Source organism: Staurois parvus, unplaced genomic scaffold (genome assembly GCF_062004578.1).
Source record: "Staurois parvus isolate SC_StPar_1 unplaced genomic scaffold, SC_StPar_1.0 ptg000645l, whole genome shotgun sequence".
Classification (NCBI taxonomy): Eukaryota; Metazoa; Chordata; class Amphibia; order Anura; family Ranidae; genus Staurois; species Staurois parvus.
Window position 1 is genome coordinate 544,870 of NW_028318441.1, and position 23,367 is coordinate 568,236.

General features: G+C 49.1%; 1 protein-coding gene across 4 annotated transcripts in view; it reads right to left on the reverse strand.

The window, feature by feature from the left end:
• LOC149448989 (uncharacterized) overlaps positions 1–23,367 on the reverse strand; it is a 291,234-nt gene that overhangs the window by 68,992 nt on the left and 198,875 nt on the right. For all 4 annotated transcript variants that reach the window (XM_089693977.1, XM_089693975.1, XM_089693976.1 and 1 more), the window contains one exon: positions 1,763–2,119. In XM_089693977.1, coding sequence (XP_089550103.1) covers positions 1,763–2,119 — 357 coding nt within the window. The remainder of the gene's footprint in view (positions 1–1,762; positions 2,120–23,367) is intronic.

Genomic DNA, 23,367 nt, shown 5'->3' on the forward strand with positions numbered 1-23,367 from the left:
CTTAGTACCTCATAAAGGTGAACATATTGGGGAGGTTATTCTCTAAGTGGCTGACAAATCCTCCTTCGTAACACATGCAGACGTCCCAGTTTTAGCCACAAGAACAGACAGGCATGACATTCAGATTATCTTGATACCCCTGGCCTTCCTAGGAAAACCGCATAAGCAGGGCCACGTCTAGTGTCCACATGACCTGCAGCAGAACCCTCCCCCCCCCATCCAGCTGGTCTTCCACCCTTCCTTTTTTTTTTTTTGTAGGAGACATCAGCCTGCAAAGAAGAGTAAAAGGACCTGTATCTAGACAAGACAGCCCCACCACTCAACTTAAACGGCTATTTCTGTAAAGAATAGCAAATGTGGTATCAAAGGGGAAACCACAGCTGCTAGTGCCAGTTCCCCAGCAGGTAATTCATGTAACTCATAAGCTGTCCTGAGCCTGCCTTGTGTCCCTATGTGCCTCTGCTAGAGCTTCTCTGTGCCTCCTGTCTCATGCCTGACACCATGTATGAGCTTGAAAAAAAAAAACGCTCATATTTTAAAAAGATGGCTGCTCCAGTCAGCCTCCTTACATCTGCACCTGCAATGAGGAGGGCCCACTGCCTCTAACAAAATGGGCACCATCCTACCTTGCTCTACCTTCCTACCTATGATGCCATAAGACAATTGCACATGTGCGACTGACGTAACCTTGGACGATGGCAGATGCGCAGCGATTTGGAAGCTTTGAACAGATCAAGAAAATGCAGCAAGAGCATATGTGCCCCCCTGGCGCTGGTGGTACAATAGGAGACTGCACAGAGTTAATACAGGCTGCCTATAGCAAATGCCCCCTAGAAAAAGAGAGAAAGCACACACATACAGCTGAGGCACACAGCTAACCCTAGCTGGTAAAATAGTGAACACAGCAGCTCAATAACAACTGCCCCCTAGTGGGGGAAAGAGGAACACAAATTTAAAGGCAGCAATAAAATGGATACCAAAATGGGTTTGCAGAGACTTACCAACTGCCGCAGGATCTGTCTAGCAAGACCAAGATCCAACCTTCACCCAACACAATGGGCAATGTCTAAGTAGACCCTCAGGGACTCAAACCCCCTTTCTAGGGGTCCCCTGCCCTGGACCTGGGATACTGGAAACGCCTTGGTCAGTCATTACCGGACAGGGTTGCATATGCGCAGGGTCCAGTGCCGAATGGTCGCATTATAGGCAATCCCTGCATGTTTGTTCCAATTCTATCAGAACAGGGCCCAGGCACCAAAATCTTAGCATCACAGCTGTAGGAATGGACCTGTTGGAACCATTGAGAATCTGGTAGCCTTATGCAGAGAGCTGCACATCAGTGACCATCACCTTCAGACATCGGAGAAAACAAAAAACTTCCTCTGTGGGAGAGTTTATGTAGGGAAAGATGTCTTGTCTGTTTCTGCCAGTGTCCATTCACCTATATATGGCGCATAACCCAGGAAGTCACAATTTATAACCTGCTCTGTGTCTCGTGATGCACAAAAAAGAAATATGGTTTAACACCCCTAAAATGTGTCTTTCACAAGAATTGTATCTTGCCATCTCAGATTGTTTCAGAAAAGGGTTGTGTTTTTAAATATAAATGTCTACTTCTACTAATGTAGCCATGAAATTACAGGGCACTAATTTTATTGTTCAAAACTTTAGTTTAGGCTGAATATAAGCTGGGAAAGGATTGATGCATTTATACATAACATGTAACCTAGTGTAGGCTACCTACCTGAACAAAAGTACTTACCTTGAAGAGCAGGATAAAATGGAGATAGAGTCTTAAGAATATTAGTGACAGTGTTTGCATCTTTTCCTTTAAGAAGCTGAAGAATATCTGGGCTCAGGTTTTTGGATGTTTTTTTTTGCCCTTGGCTGGAAGACGGTGTTTCCTGTGAGCTGCTGCTGTGCAAAGATGAAATATCAAAATCTGATTCATTGTTTTCCATACCAAAATCACACTGTGTCTTTATTTCAAGGTCACTGGATACTACATGTGGCTTGGGTTCAGATTTGGCCTTGACAGCTTTGCCATTATTTGAGCTAATCTGAGATACATTGGAACTGTGCCCTGAATTCTGTTCCACCTGAAAAGGTCCATAAACATCTGTAAATATGAAAAACAAAAAATCTTAAGATACAAAGAATACATAGCTTCATGTTAAATGAAAAGCTGTTTCAAGCATTCTAACACATACTCGTATATTATTTTTTTTGACATATGATAAAGTATATTCTTTCCTGGACATCCCATAAATTCACACCATATTGAACTATTAAAAATTTTCTTCCAGCAGAGGTCTGAATTGCATATGTGTATGACTCCTTCACACCACAGGCCCCCCTCTTCTTATATCACAATCCCGTACTGATAGAAGTGTCCTCAGCTCCCACTTGCATATCACCTTCACAGCCCACCTTTCGCATCACCGCTTCCTATTTAAACTAGTGTTCTCAGCCTCCCTTTACATTATCCCACTTCTACTCCTTTCACAGTAGTGATTTCAACTCCCCTATAAATCAATCTCCCCCCCCCCCCAGTAGTGTCCTCTGCCCCCTTTCACAGTAGTATTCTCAGCTCCCTTTCAGAGTAGTATTCTCAGCTCCCCTTCATCCCCCCCCCCAGCAGCATCCTCTGCCCCCTTCACATTAACCCTCAACCTTCACAGCCATGTCCTAGCCCTTTCACTTTCCTACCTTACAGGGGTACACAGGATGAATGGTGGGAGCAGGAGCTGCTGAAGTTTCATTTTTATATTACCAGGCTGGTGATTACTTGCTAGGACCATCCTGCATCCTTGCAATGAATCACCTGCTGGTTAACGTGAAAAGGTAAAGTGTTACTAAACCCACAAAATCAGTCTGTATATGCAGTAAAGTTTTCTCGTTATACTCACTGTGGAACCTAGGGGTTAGTCTTCTGCATTGTGCAAAAATGCTGTTTTTTTGTTTTTTTTAAAGAAAGATTTGAGTTTTAACAAATTACAACCTCTGATAGATGAAACTACAGGCATGATATCCATGTTACATGCATCCTAGTCATGAATATATTAGTATGACAAATAAACACATTACAAAGTTGGCAAGTAAGAAAGGGTAATGGTACAATGTTAAGTCATATCAGTTGTGGTGAAGGTATATACGTGACTCATTATGGCAAGACGTAAATTACTAGTAGCTAGTGATGAATGATGATAATGTATTTAAATAACATCAGTGTCCCACCAGTCCTATGTGCGAGATACAATGCGCAGAACAATATCTGGAAGTCGGATGGTAAGAGGAGATGGTAATGTTATCAAGAGGTGAAGCAGAAAAGGGGTAAACATAGAGGAAAGGGGGAGATTGTGAACGAATAAAATAAAACAATCAACATCGATGAGAATAGAAGGACTTGATAGAGTGGAAAGATGGTATGTCATCTGGAGTCAGGAATCCCTCAGAGTAGTAGTAGAGGTATTAGTAGAGATAGAGGTGGTGTTACTCGAAGACATAAAGAAAAGGTATAGAAGATATAGAGATAGAGATAGGAGACCGAGAGACCGAGGTAAGTGGAGAATAAAGAGATGAAAATTAAAGAATCCTGTGTAGGAAGCGAAGTCAAGAGTTGTATACTTTGTATATGGTAAATATGTATCATGTATGTATTACATGTCACGGGACCCGCCATAAAAGATGTGATAAGATGAGATGAAATGAAAGTGGCACCCCACCAGATTAATGAAGGTCTATGGTGAGCTTACAATATCAGGTGTAAATGAGATATTAAACCACGTAGATGACCAATTGGCATATGATGCTATATCAACAAGTCCTTGTCTGAGTGAAAAAGGCCTGCTCCTGTATGGATAAGGAGTCTACAATATAGGACTTCCATTTGCTAAAGTAACGCGATTCCTTTGAATTATTTGGGGATGTGAGTAGATGAAGTCTGTCCAAACGAAGAAGAGAATTAAGTTCTTGTTTGATGTCTGTCATAGTTGGAGGGCAATTGGAAGTCCATTTGTGTAGAATAGCCCTTCGTGCAAATAGGAGACATGTGAATATCCAAGATTTATTATCTCTGAACGATGACGTTTGTGAAGAAAAAAGGCCAATAATTGGCTGTTCCAGAAATCCGAAAAGTAGTGGTAGCGGGTGGATAGGCAATCGGAAAGCTGTGATGATGGATATGAAATGGACTACTTGTTTCCAAAACGTAAATATAGCTGGGCAAGTCCAGAATCTGTGTTGTAGTGATGGTTTTTGAGTACCACACAGAGGGCAGGTAGACAGAGTCGGATCTGTTTTGGAGTAGAGACAAGGCATATAGGCACGATGAAGGATCTTAAGTTGTTGTTCACGCCAGAATTCATTGCAATTGAAGGCCCAAGTGGATTGGAAGCCTGCTAGTAAGTGGTCGGCTGTGAATGTATTGTTGAAATCTTTAACCCAGGATTTAACAGCATTGTGCGACTCAAAAGGTTTGGCGAATAGAAGGTTCAGCGGTCCATATACATTCGATATATTGTATTTCTGTGAGTTCACCAAGACGTCAATGAATGTTGATTGGAATCTGGTAGAGATAGTGGGTGCCACTGAGTTGACAAAGTTCCTTACTTGGAATATGTAGAAGAAATGGTGCGCCGGATGTCCAAAAGTATGTAGGATACTGTTAAGAGGTTTTGGGGATCCCGTAAAGGTGTCATACAATTGATGTACCAGAGTTAGATGTTGATTTCGCCAAGTATCATATGCATCGTGAGATCGAGGAGGAGGAAAGGATGGATTGTGATGAATAGGAAGAAAACGCGAGAGCCACGGGGAGACCCCCAACTTACGCCTGACTTCCCTCCATGTGATTAGGGTGTCGCGGATGAGCAGATTATGTTTTAAATGCGGTGGCAAGGAGTTGACATTGGAATGTAGTAAGGCCGAGAGATCATAAGGGTATCCTATTGCCGATTCCAAATGATAGTTGGAGTAGGTAGAGGATTGAGTGATCCAATCCAGGCCTATTCTAAGTAAACAGGAAAGATTGTAGATACGAATATTCGGCAGACCTGACCCTCCCTCGCATCTGGGTAGTAATAATTTATCAATTGCTATGCGGGGATGTTTGCCTTTCCATAGAAAGGTTGGTATTGCCCAATTTATCCTCAGTATGTCGCTGTGTTTAAGTAATATAGGAATGGTTTGGAGTGGGTAGAGAAGCTTCGGAAAGCTGACCATCTTAAAAAGATGTGATCTGCCCAGGAGCGAAAGCGGTAAATCCTTCCACATTTCTAGTTCCCCAATAATTTTGGCGATCGTTGGCGTATAATTTAGCACATATAAGGATGAAGCTAGTTTCCATATTTTTATACCTAAGTAGGTGATATGCTTGGAGGCGATTTTGAACATCGAGTTTTGAGTCCATGCCGGAAGACGGGAGTGGAATAAAGGAAGCACTTCGCTTTTAGAAAAATTGATGCGGAGTCCAGAGCATAGACGGAATGTGGAAAAAATATGTTGTATATAGGGTAAGTCAAGGGAAGGGAGTGCGGTGAAAATTAAGATATCGTCTGCAAACAAAGCGAGTCGCAGCTCCTCTTGCCCAACATAGATGCCATGGAGATCAGATTGAAATAATAAAAAGCGTGCTAATGGTTCTAGGGCCAAGTTGAAAAGTAGAGGGGATAGTGGGCACCCTTGTCTAGTGCCTTTGTGAAGCGGAATGGGGTTAGACATATGACCCGCTGCTACAACTCGGGCTGTTGGCGACGAGTACATGGTTTGAATTTAATGCATAAACGGACCTTCGAACCCAAACTTGTTCAGCGCTAAGAAGAGCCATTCAAAACTAACATTATCAAATGCAAAAAAATGCTGTTTGATCCTGACTTCTCTGATCTTCTCCATCTTCCAGTGCTCCCCTCTTATCTCCTGATAAGACATATCATGTCTCCACACTGCACATGCTCAATTTGGTGTGTATTGCTAGAGAGGTTTCTTTTTCTTTTCTTCACATTGCATGTGATCAGCACAGGGCCAATCAGCACTACCCAGACAGAGGTCAGGGGTTCTGCATCCTCCTAGAGAAAACTCCTCCTACAAGCTTTAACCAGTGCTCTGCTGAACACTGATAGAAATCATAAAACTGCTCTAACTGCTGATGGGAAAAGGTATTTAGGAGTTTATATTTACTAAAACAATTGCATTTACATGTTCTGTGCACTGTGGAAGACCCCATATAGTGAATGCAGGGTCCTAGGTTTAGTAACACTAACTCGGGCAGCTCCCATCCTCAGTCTAGAACGGTCCTGCCTCTTGCTCTCCACTCTAATGTGAGAATGACAGTGGAGGCTGGGGGAAAGAACTGGCTACCACTGTAAGTGGCTAGAGTGCAGCTCTCTGGATGAGACAGTGACACGGTCCATATCTGGACCATACTCCGCCATTTCGTAATGCCTGATATACCATGGTCACCTGGGGAAATTTCATATTTCTTTATTATAATTGGCTCACAATTCTAAACCTGGTTACCTTGGCTGACTTCATATCAAAGGAATGTCATTACAAACTGACCAAGTCCTTAAAACGTCATGCTGCTATCAAGCGAGTTGTTCATTTCCTTATACACTAGTCCTGTATATAATACAGCTAACACTTGTAACAATAGTCTCGTCTCAGAGCTGCTATCATGCATGCATCCAATTGTGATCATCTGTGCCATGCTGTATAAGATGGAGGGACCCGTGGCGGAAAGAGCATCTTTAGAAGTATTCTTGTTATATTTTATATTATTACATTTGTTATTTGTATCTGCCTTTACTTAAATGTTATACCTAGAAGCATTTGTGTGATCTCTCTTTGCACATCTTAAATAAAACCCCAAAAACGTAAACTATCATATGACCATGATAAAACATTTGGTACCAGTAGTGGGGTATTCAATTTGTGTGAACTAGTGACAAGAATAATAGAATATGTAGTGGCGGGATTCTGCTAGATTGTTTGTGCTGGGTTTAATACAGTGTTTTTGTACTGTAAGCCATAGCACATTCAGAAAGTGTAGAAAATGCATCAGTTGTTTAGCTGGTTTAAGAGAGAGAGGGCCCCCTACGCAAAAATGCAAAATCACACATATATACGTGATTTTGTGCACTCATGCCACCCTGTAGCAGTACTTCTGCTACAGGGTGAATTGGAAGAGGTTAAATAAAAAATCATTTGCAACAGAGATGGTTGACCCCTCCCTTATATGTCCTATGTGTTTTAGGCAAGAGAGAGGAAGACCGTTTCCAGTTTTCCTCTACCCCCCTCCCCCTTAACAGCCTGTTTTGTGTGAAGCAGGACATTTTCTAACATCTAAGAAATGAGTACTATAACTGTATGTTCAAATGTGGGTGATGTGACAGATTTTGTAAGGCAAATGGGAATGTTTAAATTCTGCAAAAAAAAAATAATGGTTGAAATTGTTTTATTTTGTAACTATTCAGATCATTTGAAACAACGAAACAAAAAGAAAATGACTGATTGAAGTTGACACCTGTTGAATTCCAGAAAAGCAGCCATGATTTTTATAAATATTTAATTGTTTGGCTCTCCATTCCAGCCTATTGGGCGTGGAAAAGGAATCAGGTATTTAAGCACCACCCACAGACAAAACCATGTCCCACCTCTTTAATGGCAGTCATTTACACAAGTTAGTTGATTAGTAAAGACCAAGCTAAGAGTTACTTAACAGCATCAGAAAGGACCACTTATATTTATCTCCAGTGATCATTCACCACTGTGAATGATCACTGGAGATGAATATGATAAGTTGATAAAGTTGTATTGTCCTTTATTGGTAATTGTAATGTAAGTGTAATATTCTAGAATAGAACACTAATAATTTTTAAGTTTTCTCATTAATGCAGGAGGAACCAGAGGTTTTCAAGATCCATATAGTTGAGATTGAACATGAAGCCGAGATAAATTGATATGAATATTCCTCGTGCACAAATGTGATAAATACATTTTATATTGTAAAGCGCTGAGCAAACTGTTGGCGCTACATAACTCCTGTATAATAATAATAAGTATAAATGTTATTGTGAATGTCAAGTAAACCATGATGCATTAATGACAACTTTTAATGGACATGCTTTACCTCCCTGGCGGCATTCCCGAGTGTAGCTCAAGGTAAAGTTTCAGTACCACAAGCGGTAACCCCGAGCTACACTCGGGCTTACCATGCGGCGCTGCTCCGGGATCTCTCGATCACTTACCTTGTCCTGTGCTCCCGCGATGTCCCTCCTGCAGTGTCCCCGGCAATGTAATCCGGCAGATGCCGGCATCTGTCATCTGGGTTCTGTCCCCTGCGAGCGTCGGGACGTACGGGGAACGGAACGGTGGGAAATTTGAAACTGACAAAAAGTGACATTCACTAAAATCACATAGTAAAACATTACTGTATCTAAGCATTTCACATACATTTTGTCCCTAGTGCTTTGTCCTGTGCCCTGCCTGCATTTTTACTGTTCTTTCTGCCTGGAAACTGAGAAACCTCCATGGCGTCCAAAAAGCATCCCTTTAGGTCAAAAGCGGTTTTAGACCAGCTAGAGAACAGCGATAGTAAACTACTTGCAGAATTGAGTGATAATGATTCGTGGGGAAATTCGTCATCAGACAATGAAAACGATTTTGCGACTTTGCTCAGTGATGTGCAAACTTGGCGCTCTATTTCAAATTTCAGTGTTTTTGGTTTGATTATATTATTGAATTAAATTTATTATTATTTTTTATGATTATTTATTAAATTATAATTTATGATTTCGTGTTTCAAGTTTTATCCTACCTGGGATGTTTACTAGACTCTTGTTCGGACAGATTTCAGTGAGTTATTCCTAAAAATTACAGGCCTACATTAAAAAAAAATACATATTTCCATGCAAAAAAATGTACCGCTTTGAGCACAGAAATATGGACATAATCAGACCGCTAGGGAGGTTAATAAAAATCCATGTGGCGATAACTGATATGAGTTCATTAAATATGGGTAATTATATATATATATATATATATATATATATATATATATATATATATGTGTGTACTCATAAAGCCCTGTACATACGATGAGAATATTGGACGAATGATCGTCCATTTTTTTTTGCATGCTAGTTTTATATTGAAAGTGAAGAGATTACTAAAGTTACAAATTTCTTGTAGAAAGAAACTCTCAGAAAATTTGGAAGTGATATAATGTATTTGTACTGTATTTTTGGATGAAAACCTTACTAATTAAACAAAAATTGTACAATCTGGTATTGTACGAGAAAAAGTTTTGTGCTCATCCCTTCAAATGATTTTGAACAAAAGCTGAGTACTATTATCATTCGATCGATTAGAAAGCGGTATTTTTCGTACGATTTTCTGATCATGTGTTCTAGGCTTAAGTAAACCAAAATGGCCATTTGTTTTTGAAAAGTGTTTTGTATATTATTTGTTTGTGTATTATGTGTTAGTTCTAGGAGGGAAATGTAATGACACCACACAAAGACCTTTCATTTTGTTTAGTTTCTGAATAGTACTAAACAAGATCAATCCACACGTCTGATAAAGTTTGATGTCCAAGAACTAAAGATAAAGATCACAGCCTGCATGGATAATCTGCATTGTTTTATTTTTATTTTTATGTAATAATGTGAATGTAATGAAAGTTTCTAATAAAACCAACTGTAAAACAGAGCAGGTAATACTTTTGATGCGGCATGATAGCTATTTAAGAATTTTTCTCTGATTAAGTTGAATCTGAAACAATAGAGGAAAAAAAAACCCCAAAAACTAGTGTTTGATTATTGACAGTAAAATTTTTCCCACATTCGGAATGGTATATTTATTTTTAATGCCTTGCAGGGTGTATGAAACCCACATTTATATTAAAAATGTTCATCTTACATAGTTAGTCTGGCTAAAAAAAGACAAGTCCATCCAGTTCAACAATTAAAAAAAAAAAAGTTATAATCCTACACCCACAGTTGATCTAGAGCAGTGTTTCTCAACTCCAGTCCTCATGGACCCCCAACAGGTCATGTTTTCAGGATTTCCCTCAGATGAAACAGCTGTGGTAATTACTAAGGCAGTGAAACTGATCAAATCACCTGTGCAAAATAATGGAAATCCTTAAAACATGACCTGTTGGGGGTCCATGAGGACTGGAGTTGAGAAACACTGATCTAGAGGAAGGCAAAAAAAAACAGCAAAGCATGATGTAATTTGCTCCTGCAGGGGAAAAAAATCCTTCCTGATCCCCTGAAAGGCAATCGGATATTCCCTGAATCAACTTTACCTATGAAAATGTTTGTAACCAGTTATATTCTGTGTATCCAAGAAAGAATCCAGGCCGTTTTTAAAGTAATCCACTGAGCTGGCCAGAACCAACTCTTGAGGGAGTCTATTACACATTTTAGATATAATATAATAATGGTGAAGCGCTATGCATATAAAGCAAATTATTGTACATACAGTATTCAATAATGAACCGTATAGTAAAAAGTGCAATATAAATATATTAGGCAGGTTGTGGACAGGTGTCTCTTATACTGATAACAAGTTCAAACAGGTGCCATTGATACAGGTAATGAGTGCAGGACAGAGGAGCCTCTTAAAGAAGAAGGTACATGCCTGTGAGAGCCAGAAATCTTGCTTGTTTGTAGGTGACCAAATACTTATTTTCCACCATAATTTACAAATAAATTCTTTCCAAATCAGCCAATGTGATTGTCTGGATTTTTTTTCTCATTTTGTCTCTTATAGTTGAGGTCTACCTATGATGCCAGTTACAGGCCTCTCTCATCTTTTTAAGTGGGAGAACTTGCACAATTGGTGGCTGACTAAATACTTTTTTGCCCCACTGTATGTACAATAATTAGTTTTATTTGCATAGCGCTTCACCATTATTGTATTATATCTATATTGTGCATCCTTTGGTATAGGGAAAAGGTGGTAACAGCTTGCACGTGCACATTTAATTAATCTAACACTTGCGGAGCGCTGGGAGAATTTACCTTCATTTCTATTCTACATTTTCACTGCTCTTACTGTGAAGAAACCTTTCCGTGTTTGGAGATTAAATTTCTTTTCCTCTAAAAGTAAAGAGTGCCCCCTTGTCCTCTGTGATGACCTCAAGGTGAATAACTCTACACTGAGTTAACTATATGAACCACTGATGTATTAATACTAGAGATGAGCGAAGTATTCAAAAATTCGATTCGGCTGATTCGGCGAATTCGAGGAATAAATTCGATTCGATGCGAATATATTCGCTGCGAATTTAACTTATAAAAAGGTGTTTCTAGGCTTCAGAGAGCCTTTATATTAGTGCAGAACACTGTACCTTTAATTTAAATGCCCTTGGAGTCTGCTGGGGAAGAGAAATAATACTGTCAGTCAGTATGACATGCAGATGAGTGCCGTCGATCTTAGAATCACCGCACACTTCACTCATTTGGGCAGTCACGGGACCAAAACCAGAGTGTGGAGCCACAGTGTGGCGGTGGAGGCAGCAGCAATGGGAGGCCATACAGCACCCTATGACAAAATGGAACCCACCAGCAGTGTGAGGAGACCTGAAAGTGGCACATGGCAGAGTGTGGCGATGGAGACAGCAGCAATGGGAGGCCGTACAGGGACCCATGAGAGACTCTGGACCTGGCAGCAGCATGAGGAGGCGGTACAGGGGCCCATGGCAGATTACGGGCCTGGCAGCAGCAATGGGAGGCCCGCAATCTGCCAGCACCCTATGACAAAATGGAACACACCAGCAGTGTGAGGAGACCTGAAAGTGGCACATGGCAGAGTGTGACGATGGAGACAGCAGCAATGGGAGGCCGTACAGGGACCCATGAGAGACTCTGGACCTGGCAGCAGCATGAGGAGGCGGTACAGGGGCCCATGGCAGATTACGGGCCGGGCAGCAGCAATGGGAGGCCCGTAATCTGCCAGCACCCTATGACAAAATGGAACACACCAGCAGTGTGAGGAGACCTGAAAGTGGCACATGGCAGAGTGTGGCGATGGAGACAGCAGCAATGGGAGGCCGTACAGGGACCCATTAGACACTCTGGACCTGGCAGCAGCATGAGGAGGCGGTACAGGGGCCCATGGCAGATTACAGGCCTGGCAGCAGCAATGGGAGGCCCGTAATCTGCCAGCACCCTATGACAAAATGGAACACACCAGCAGTGTGAGGAGACCTGAAAGTGGCACATGGCAGAGTGTGACGATGGAGACAGCAGCAATGGGAGGCCGTACCGGGACCCATGAGAGACTCTGGACCTGGCAGCAGCATGAGGAGGCGGTACGGGGGCCCATGGCAGATTACGGGCCTGGCAGCAGCAATGGCAGGCCCGTAATCTGCCAGCACCCTATGACAAAATGGAACACACCAGCAGTGTGAGGAGACCTGAAAGTGACACATGGCAGAGTGTGGCGATGGAGGCAGCAGCAATGGGAGGCCGTACAGGGACCCATTAGACCTCTGGACATGGCAGCAGCATGAGGAGGCGGTACGGGGGCCCATGGCAGATTACGGGCCTGGCAGCAGCAATGGGAGGCCTGTAATCTGCCAGCACCCTATGACAAAATGGAACACACCAGCAGTGTGAGGAGACCTGAAAGTGGCACATGGCAGAGTGTGGCGATGGAGGCAGCAACAAAGGGAGGCCGTACAGGGACCCATGAGAGACTCTGGACATGGCAGCAGCATGAGGAGGCGGTACGGGGGCCCATGGCAGATTACGGGCCTGGCAGCAGCAATGGGAGGCCCGTAATCTGCCAGCACCCTATGACAAACTGGAACACACCAGCAGTGTGAGGAGACCTGAAAGTGGCACATGGCAGAGTGTGGCGATGGAGACAGCGGCAATGGGAGGCCGTACAGGGACCCATTAGACACTCTGGACCTGGCAGCAGCATGAGGAGGCGGTACAGGGGCCCATGGCAGATTACAGGCCTGGCAGCAGCAATGGGAGGCCCGTAATCTGCCAGCACCCTATGACAAAATGGAACACACCAGCAGTGTGAGGAGACCTGAAAGTGGCACATGGCAGAGTGTGACGATGGAGACAGCAGCAATGGGAGGCCGTACAGGGACCCATGAGAGACTCTGGACCTGGCAGCAGCATGAGGAGGCGGTACGGGGGCCCATGGCAGATTACGGGCCTGGCAGCAGCAATGGGAGGCCCGTAATATGCCAGCACCCTATGACAAAATGGAACACACCAGCAGTGTGAGGAGACCTGAAAGTGGCACATGGCAGAGTGTGGCGATGGAGACAGCAGCAATGGGAGGCCGTACAGGGACCCATGTGTCATGGAAATTTTGTATTATTGGTCGAACTTTAAATGTGTCATATATTCGTGTTATTCATATGTCTCTCGTGTGGCTTAATTAAGCTCTGAAGGCTGCAATTGGGCCATGCGCATGTACAATGTATGTATTACAGTACTCAGCTTGGTAATGGATGAGATGGCAGATCTGCGCTTATAGACCGGCGTGTATACCACCACGGCATTCCATGCGAATGCTGCTGTCAGTAGACCGTGGGCCTGTATCCGCATATCAGCAGCATGGTACCACGTGGGCTTCATAACGCAATGCGCAAGCGGTGTGAACTCCACGTGTAGGCTTATGCATATCTTACAACCCATTACTAATCTGAACTGTATCTGGGATGGATGTGTTTTAATAAAGATCGTATCGGGCCCATCCAGGTACAGACTGATATTTTTAGGGAGATGCTTGTGCAGAGAATTTTGCATACCAATAGAAGCTAGTAGGACAGGAAATATGACCTCAGATGGCTCATAGGGGGGAAGGGGAGGAAGTCTGCTGACCTCAGAAGACTCATGGGGGAGGACCAGTGATAGATAATAGCAAAGGCTATGCTCCAATTGGAATGTACATCCTCTGTATAGGCAATCCCCATTGTATTGTTCGGTGGGAGGGATTGACTTTATTCATGTGGGGGGCATGTGTGTATTTTTAATAAAACAGAGAGCTGAGCCTAAAGCCGGCCCTTATGTGGATTGCAACCAGCCTTAGAGTGTCGTGTGATCATTCTAGGGTAACGGAGCTCCAATCACCCACAAATTCAACAGAACCAAAGTATTTGGATGGGCAGGAATCGTGTAGTTTGGCTGCAGTCGTGGTAAGCGAGATTCGCACAGCTTTATGGGGGATTTCTGCGCATCCAACTGCGAGTACTCACGGTAAGGAGAAATTCGTTAAAGCGAATTTCCAAGACACATGAGAGACTCTGGACCTGGCAGCAGCATGAGGAGGCGGTACAGGGGCCCAAGGCAGATTACGGGCCTGGCAGCAGCAATGGGAGGCCCGTAATCTGCCAGCACCCTATGACAAAATGGAACACACCAGCAGTGTGAGGAGACCTGAAAGTGGCACATGGCAGAGTGTGACGATGGAGACAGCAGCAATGGGAGGCCGTACAGGGACCCATGAGAGACTCTGGACTTGGCAGCAGCATGAGGAGGCGGTACGGGGGCCCATGGCAGATTACGGGCCTGGCAGCAGCAATGGGAGGCCCGTAATCTGCCAGCACCCTATGACAAAATGGAACACACCAGCAGTGTGAGGAGACCTGAAAGTGGCACATGGCACAGTGTGGCGATGGAGACAGCAGCAATGGGAGGCCGTACAGGGACCCATGAGAGACTCTGGACCTGGCAGCAGCATAAGGAGGCGGTACAGGGGCCCATGGCAGATTACGGGCCTGGCAGCAGCAATGGGAGGCCCGTAATCTGCCAGCACCCTATGACAAAATGGAACACACCAGCAGTGTGAGGAGACCTGAAAGTGGCACATGGCACAGTGTGGCGATGGAGACAGCAGCAATGGGAGGCCGTACAGGGACCCATGAGAGACTCTGGACCTGGCAGCAGCATGAGGAGGCGGTACGGGGGCCCATGGCAGATTACGGGCCTGGCAGCAGCAATGGGAGGCCTGTAATCTGCCAGCACCCTATGACAAAATGGAACACACCAGCAGTGTGAGGAGACCTGAAAGTGGCACATGGCAGAGTGTGGCGATGGAGGCAGCAGCAATGGGAGGCCGTACAGGGACCCATGAGAGACTCTGGACCTGGCAGCAGCATGAGGAGGCGGTACGGGGGCCCATGGCAGATTACGGTCCTGGCAGCAGCAATGGGAGGCCTGTAATCTGCCAGCACCCTATGACAAAATGGAACACACCAGCAGTGTGAGGAGACCTGAAAGTGGCACATGGCAGAGTGTGGCGATGGAGACAGCAGCAATGGGAGGCCGTACAGGGACCCATGAGAGACTCTCGACCTGGCAGCAGCATGAGGAGGCGGTACAGGGGCCCATGGCAGATTACGGGCCTGGCAGCAGCAATGGGAGGCCCGTAATCTGCCAGCACCCTATGACAAAATGGAACACACCAGCAGTGTGAGGAGACCTGAAAGTGGCACATGGCACAGTGTGGCGATGGAGACAGCAGCAATGGGAAGCCGTACAGGGACCCATGAGACACTGTGGACCTGGCAGCAGCATGAGGAGGCGGAACGGGGGCCCATGGCAGATTACGGGCCTGGCAGCAGCAATGGGAGGCCCGTAATCTGCCAGCACCCTATGACAAAATGGAACACACCAGCAGTGTGAGGAGACCTGAAAGTGGCACATGGCAGAGTGTGGCGATGGAGGCAGCAACAATGGGAGGCCGTACAGGGACCCATGAGAGACTCTGGACATGGCAGCAGCATGTGGAGGCGGTACGGGGGCCCATGGCAGATTACGGGCCTGGCAGCAGCAATGGGAGGCCCGTAATCTGCCAGCACCCTATGACAAAATGGAACACACCAGCAGTGTGAGGAGACCTGAAAGTGGCACATGGCAGAGTGTGACGATGGAGACAGCAGCAATGGGAGGCCGTACAGGGACCCATGAGAGACTCTGGACCTGGCAGCAGCATGAGGAGGCGGTACGGGGGCCCATGGCAGATTACGGGCCTGGCAGCAGCAATGGGAGGCCTGTAATCTGCCAGCACCCTATGACAAAATGGAACACACCAGCAGTGTGAGGAGACCTGAAAGTGGCACATGGCAGAGTGTGGCGATGGAGGCAGCAGCAATGGGAGGCCGTACAGGGACCCATGAGAGACTCTGGACCTGGCAGCAGCATGAGGAGGCGGTACGGGGGCCCATGGCAGATTACGGTCCTGGCAGCAGCAATGGGAGGCCTGTAATCTGCCAGCACCCTATGACAAAATGGAACACACCAGCAGTGTGAGGAGACCTGAAAGTGGCACATGGCACAGTGTGGCGATGGAGACAGCAGCAATGGGAGGCCGTACAGGGACCCATGAGAGACTCTGGACCTGGCAGCAGCATGAGGAGGCGGTACAGGGGCCCATGGCAGATTACGGGCCTGGCAGCAGCAATGGGAGGCCCGTAATCTGCCAGCACCCTATGACAAAATGGAACACACCAGCAGTGTGAGGAGACCTGAAAGTGGCACATGGCACAGTGTGGCGATGGAGACAGCAGCAATGGGAAGCCGTACAGGGACCCATGAGACACTGTGGACCTGGCAGCAGCATGAGGAGGCGGTACGGGGGCCCATGGCAGATTACGGGCCTGGCAGCAGCAATGGGAGGCCCGTAATCTGCCAGCACCCTATGACAAAATGGAACACACCAGCAGTGTGAGGAGACCTGAAAGTGGCACATGGCAGAGTGTGGCGATGGAGGCAGCAACAATGGGAGGCCGTACAGGGACCCATGAGAGACTCTGGACATGGCAGCAGCATGTGGAGGCGGTACGGGGGCCCATGGCAGATTACGGGCCTGGCAGCAGCAATGGGAGGCCCGTAATCTGCCAGCACCCTATGACAAAATGGAACACACCAGCAGTGTGAGGAGACCTGAAAGTGGCACATGGCAGAGTGTGGCGATGGAGACAGCAGCAATGGGAGGCCGTACAGGGACCCATTAGACACTCTGGACCTGGCAGCAGCATGAGGAGGCGGTACAGGGGCCCATGGCAGATTACAGGCCTGGCAGCAGCAATGGGAGGCCCGTAATCTGCCAGCACCCTATGACAAAATGGAACACACCAGCAGTGTGAGGAGACCTGAAAGTGGCACATGGCAGAGTGTGACGATGGAGACAGCAGCAATGGGAGGCCGTACAGGGACCCATGAGAGACTCTGGACCTGGCAGCAGCATGAGGAGGCGGTACGGGGGCCCATGGCAGATTACGGGCCTGGCAGCAGCAATGGGAGGCCCGTAATATGCCAGCACCCTATGACAAAATGGAACACACCAGCAGTGTGAGGAGACCTGAAAGTGGCACATGGCAGAGTGTGGCGATGGAGACAGCAGCAATGGGAGGCCGTACAGGGACCCATGAGAGACTCTGGACCTGGCAGCAGCATGAGGAGGCGGTACAGGGGCCCATGGCAGATTACGGGCCTGGCAGCAGCAATGGGAGGCCCGTAATCTGCCAGCACCCTATGACAAAATGGAACACACCAGCAGTGTGAGGAGACCTGAAAGTGGCACATGGCAGAGTGTGACGATGGAGACAGCAGCAATGGGAGGCCGTACAGGGACCCATGAGAGACTCTGGACCTGGCAGCAGCATGAGGAGGCGGTACGGGGGCCCATGGCAGATTACGGGCCTGGCAGCAGCAATGGGAGGCCTGTAATCTGCCAGCACCCTATGACAAAATGGAACACACCAGCAGTGTGAGGAGACCTGAAAGTGGCACATGGCACAGTGTGGCGATGGAGACAGCAGCAATGGGAGGCCGTACAGGGACCCATGACAGACTCTGGACCTGGCAGCAGCATGAGGAGGCGGTACGGGGGCCCATGGCAGATTACGGGCCTGGCAGCAGCAATGGGAGGCCCGTAATCTGCCAGCACCCTATGACAAAATGGAACACACCAGCAGTGTGAGGAGACCTGAAAGTGGCACATGGCACAGTATGGCGATGGAGACAGCAGCAATGGGAGGCCGTACAGGGACCCATGAGAGACTCTGGACCTGGCAGCAGCATAAGGAGGCGGTACAGGGGCCCATGGCAGATTACGGGCCTGGCAGCAGCAATGGGAGGCCCGTAATCTGCCAGCACCCTATGACAAAATGGAACACACCAGCAGTGTGAGGAGACCTGAAAGTGGCACATGGCACAGTGTGGCGATGGAGACAGCAGCAATGGGAGGCCGTACAGGGACCCATGAGAGACTCTGGACCTGGCAGCAGCATGAGGAGGCGGTACGGGGGCCCATGGCAGATTACGGGCCTGGCAGCAGCAACGGGAGGCCTGTAATCTGCCAGCACCCTATGACAAAATGGAACACACCAGCAGTGTGAGGAGACCTGAAAGTGGCACATGGCAGAGTGTGGCGATGGAGACAGCAGCAATGGGAGGCCGTACAGGGACCCATGAGAGACTCTGGACCTGGCAGCAGCATGAGGAGGCGGTACGGGGGCCCATGGCAGATTACGGGCCTGGCAGCAGCAATGGGAGGCCCGTAATCTGCCAGCACCCTATGACAAAATGGAACACACCAGCAGTGTGAGGAGACCTGAAAGTGGCACATGGCAGAGTGTGGCGATGGAGGCAGCAGCAATGGGAGGCCGTACAGGGACCCATGAGAGACTCTGGACCTGGCAGCAGCATGAGGAGGCGGTACGGGGGCCCATGGCAGATTACGGGCCTGGCAGCAGCAATGGGAGGCCTGTAATCTGCCAGCACCCTATGACAAAATGGAACACACCAGCAGTGTGAGGAGACCTGAAAGTGGCACATGGCACAGTGTGGCGATGGAGACAGCAGCAATGGGAGGCCGTACAGGGACCCATGAGAGACTCTGGACCTGGCAGTAGCATGAGGAGGCGGTACAGGGGCCCATGGCAGATTACGGGCCTGGCAGCAGCAATGGGAGGCCCGTAATCTGCCAGCACCCTATGACAAAATGGAACACACCAGCAGTGTGAGGAGACCTGAAAGTGGCACATGGCAGAGTGTGGCGATGGAGACAGCAGCAATGGGAAGCCGTACAGGGACCCATGAGACACTGTGGACCTGGCAGTAGCATGAGGAGGCGGTACGGGAGCCCATGGCAGATTACAGGCCTGGCAGCAGCAATGGGAGGCCCGTAATATGCCAGCACCCTATGACAAAATGGAACACACCAGCAGTGTGAGGAGACCTGAAAGTGGCACATGGCAGAGTGTGGCGATGGAGACAGCAGCAATGGGAGGCCGTACAGGGACCCATGAGAGACTCTGGACCTGGCAGCAGCATGAGGAGGCGGTACAGGGGCCCAAGGGAGATTACGGGCCTGGCAGCAGCAATGGGAGGCCCGTAATCTGCCAGCACCCTATGACAAAATGGAACACACCAGCAGTGTGAGGAGACCTGAAAGTGGCACATGGCAGAGTGTGGCGATGGAGGCAGCAGCAATGGGAGGCCGTACAGGGACCCATGAGAGACTCTGGACCTGGCAGCAGCATGAGGAGGCGGTACGGGGGCCCATGGCAGATTAAGGGCCTGGCTGCAGCAATGGGAGGCCCGTAATCTGCCAGCACCCTATGACAAAATGGAACACACCAGCAGTGTGAGGAGACCTGAAAGTGGCACATGGCAGAGTGTGGCGATGGAGACAGCAGCAATGGGAAGCCGTACAGGGACCCATGAGACACTGTGGACCTGGCAGCAGCATGAGGAGGCGGTACGGGGGCCCATGGCAGATTACGGGCCTGGCAGCAGCAATGGGAGGCCCGTAATCTGCCAGCACCCTATGACAAAATGGAACACACCAGCAGTGTGAGGAGACCTGAAAGTGGCACATGGCAGAGTGTGGCGATGGAGGCAGCAACAATGGGAGGCCGTACAGGGACCCATGAGAGACTCTGGACATGGCAGCAGCATGTGGAGGCGGTACGGGGGCCCATGGCAGATTACGGGCCTGGCAGCAGCAATGGGAGGCCCGTAATCTGCCAGCACCCTATGACAAAATGGAACACACCAGCAGTGTGAGGAGACCTGAAAGTGGCACATGGCAGAGTGTGGCGATGGAGACAGCAGCAATGGGAGGCCGTACAGGGACCCATTAGACACTCTGGACCTGGCAGCAGCATGAGGAGGCGGTACAGGGGCCCATGGCAGATTACAGGCCTGGCAGCAGCAATGGGAGGCCCGTAATCTGCCAGCACCCTATGACAAAATGGAACACACCAGCAGTGTGAGGAGACCTGAAAGTGGCACATGGCAGAGTGTGACGATGGAGACAGCAGCAATGGGAGGCCGTACAGGGACCCATGAGAGACTCTGGACCTGGCAGCAGCATGAGGAGGCGGTACGGGGGCCCATGGCAGATTACGGGCCTGGCAGCAGCAATGGGAGGCCCGTAATCTGCCAGCACCCTATGACAAAATGGAACACACCAGCAGTGTGAGGAGACCTGAAAGTGGCACATGGCACAGTGTGGCGATGGAGACAGCAGCAATGGGAGGCCGTACAGGGACCCATGAGAGACTCTGGACCTGGCAGCAGCATAAGGAGGCGGTACAGGGGCCCATGGCAGATTACGGGCCTGGCAGCAGCAATGGGAGGCCCGTAATCTGCCAGCACCCTATGACAAAATGGAACACACCAGCAGTGTGAGGAGACCTGAAAGTGGCACATGGCACAGTGTGGCGATGGAGACAGCAGCAATGGGAGGCCGTACAGGGACCCATGAGAGACTCTGGACCTGGCAGCAGCATGAGGAGGCGGTACGGGGGCCCATGGCAGATTACGGGCCTGGCAGCAGCAATGGGAGGCCCGTAATCTGCCAGCACCCTATGACAAAATGGAACACACCAGCAGTGTGAGGAGACCTGAAAGTGGCACATGGCAGAGTGTGGCGATGGAGGCAGCAGCAATGGGAAGCCGTACAGGGACCCATGAGACACTGTGGACCTGGCAGCAGCATGAGGAGGCGGTACGGGGGCCCATGGCAGATTACGGGCCTGGCAGCAGCAATGGGAGGCCCGTAATCTGCCAGCACCCTATGACAAAATGGAACACACCAGCAGTGTGAGACCTGAAAGTGGCACATGGCAGAGTGTGGCGATGGAGGCAGCAACAATGGGAGGCCGTACAGGGACCCATGAGAGACTCTGGACATGGCAGCAGCATGTGGAGGCGGTACGGGGGCCCATGGCAGATTACGGGCCTGGCAGCAGCAATGGGAGGCCCGTAATCTGCCAGCACCCTATGACAAAATGGAACACACCAGCAGTGTGAGGAGACCTGAAAGTGGCACATGGCACAGTGTGGCGATGGAGACAGCAGCAATGGGAGGCCGTACAGGGACCCATTAGACACTCTGGACCTGGCAGCAGCATGAGGAGGCGGTACAGGGGCCCATGGCAGATTACAGGCCTGGCAGCAGCAATGGGAGGCCCGTAATCTGCCAGCACCCTATGACAAAATGGAACACACCAGCAGTGTGAGGAGACCTGAAAGTGGCACATGGCAGAGTGTGACGATGGAGACAGCAGCAATGGGAGGCCGTACAGGGACCCATGAGACACTGTGGACCTGGCAGCAGCATGAGGAGGCGGTACGGGGGCCCATGGCAGATTACGGGCCTGGCAGCAGCAATGGGAGGCCCGTAATATGCCAGCACCCTATGACAAAATGGAACACACCAGCAGTGTGAGGAGACCTGAAAGTGGCACATGGCAGAGTGTGGCGATGGAGACAGCAGCAATGGGAGGCCGTACAGGGACCCATGAGAGACTCTGGACCTGGCAGCAGCATGAGGAGGCGGTACGGGGGCCCATGGCAGATTACGGGCCTGGCAGCAGCAATGGGAGGCCCGTAATCTGCCAGCACCCTATGACAAAATGGAACACACCAGCAGTGTGAGGAGACCTGAAAGTGGCACATGGCAGAGTGTGACGATGGAGACAGCAGCAATGGGAGGCCGTACAGGGACCCATGAGAGACTCTGGACCTGGCAGCAGCATGAGGAGGCGGTACGGGGGCCCATGGCAGATTACGGGCCTGGCAGCAGCAATGGGAGGCCCGTAATCTGCCAGCACCCTATGACAAAATGGAACACACCAGCAGTGTGAGGAGACCTGAAAGTGGCACATGGCACAGTGTGGCGATGGAGACAGCAGCAATGGGAGGCCGTACAGGGACCCATGACAGACTCTGGACCTGGCAGCAGCATGAGGAGGCGGTACGGGGGCCCATGGCAGATTACGGGCCTGGCAGCAGCAATGGGAGGCCCGTAATCTGCCAGCACCCTATGACAAAATGGAACACACCAGCAGTGTGAGGAGACCTGAAAGTGGCACATGGCACAGTATGGCGATGGAGACAGCAGCAATGGGAGGCCGTACAGGGACCCATGAGAGACTCTGGACCTGGCAGCAGCATAAGGAGGCGGTACAGTGGCCCATGGCAGATTACGGGCCTGGCAGCAGCAATGGGAGGCCCGTAATCTGCCAGCACCCTATGACAAAATGGAACACACCAGCAGTGTGAGGAGACCTGAAAGTGGCACATGGCACAGTGTGGCGATGGAGACAGCAGCAATGGGAGGCCGTACAGGGACCCATGAGAGACTCTGGACCTGGCAGCAGCATGAGGAGGCGGTACGGGGGCCCATGGCAGATTACGGGCCTGGCAGCAGCAATGGGAGGCCTGTAATCTGCCAGCACCCTATGACAAAATGGAACACACCAGCAGTGTGAGGAGACCTGAAAGTGGCACATGGCAGAGTGTGGCGATGGAGACAGCAGCAATAGGAGGCCGTACAGGGACCCATGAGAGACTCTGGACCTGGCAGCAGCATGAGGAGGCGGTACGGGGGCCCATGGCAGATTACGGGCCTGGCAGCAGCAATGGGAGGCCCGTAATCTGCCAGCACCCTATGACAAAATGGAACACACCAGCAGTGTGAGGAGACCTGAAAGTGGCACATGGCAGAGTGTGTCGATGGAGGCAGCAGCAATGGGAGGCCGTACAGGGACCCATGAGAGACTCTGGACCTGGCAGCAGCATGAGGAGGCGGTACGGGGGCCCATGGCAGATTACGGGCCTGGCAGCAGCAATGGGAGGCCTGTAATCTGCCAGCACCCTATGACAAAATGGAACACACCAGCAGTGTGAGGAGACCTGAAAGTGGCACATGGCACAGTGTGGCGATGGAGACAGCAGCAATGGGAGGCCGTACAGGGACCCATGAGAGACTCTGGACCTGGCAGCAGCATGAGGAGGCGGTACAGGGGCCCATGGCAGATTACGGGCCTGGCAGCAGCAATGGGAGGCCCGTAATCTGCCAGCACCCTATGACAAA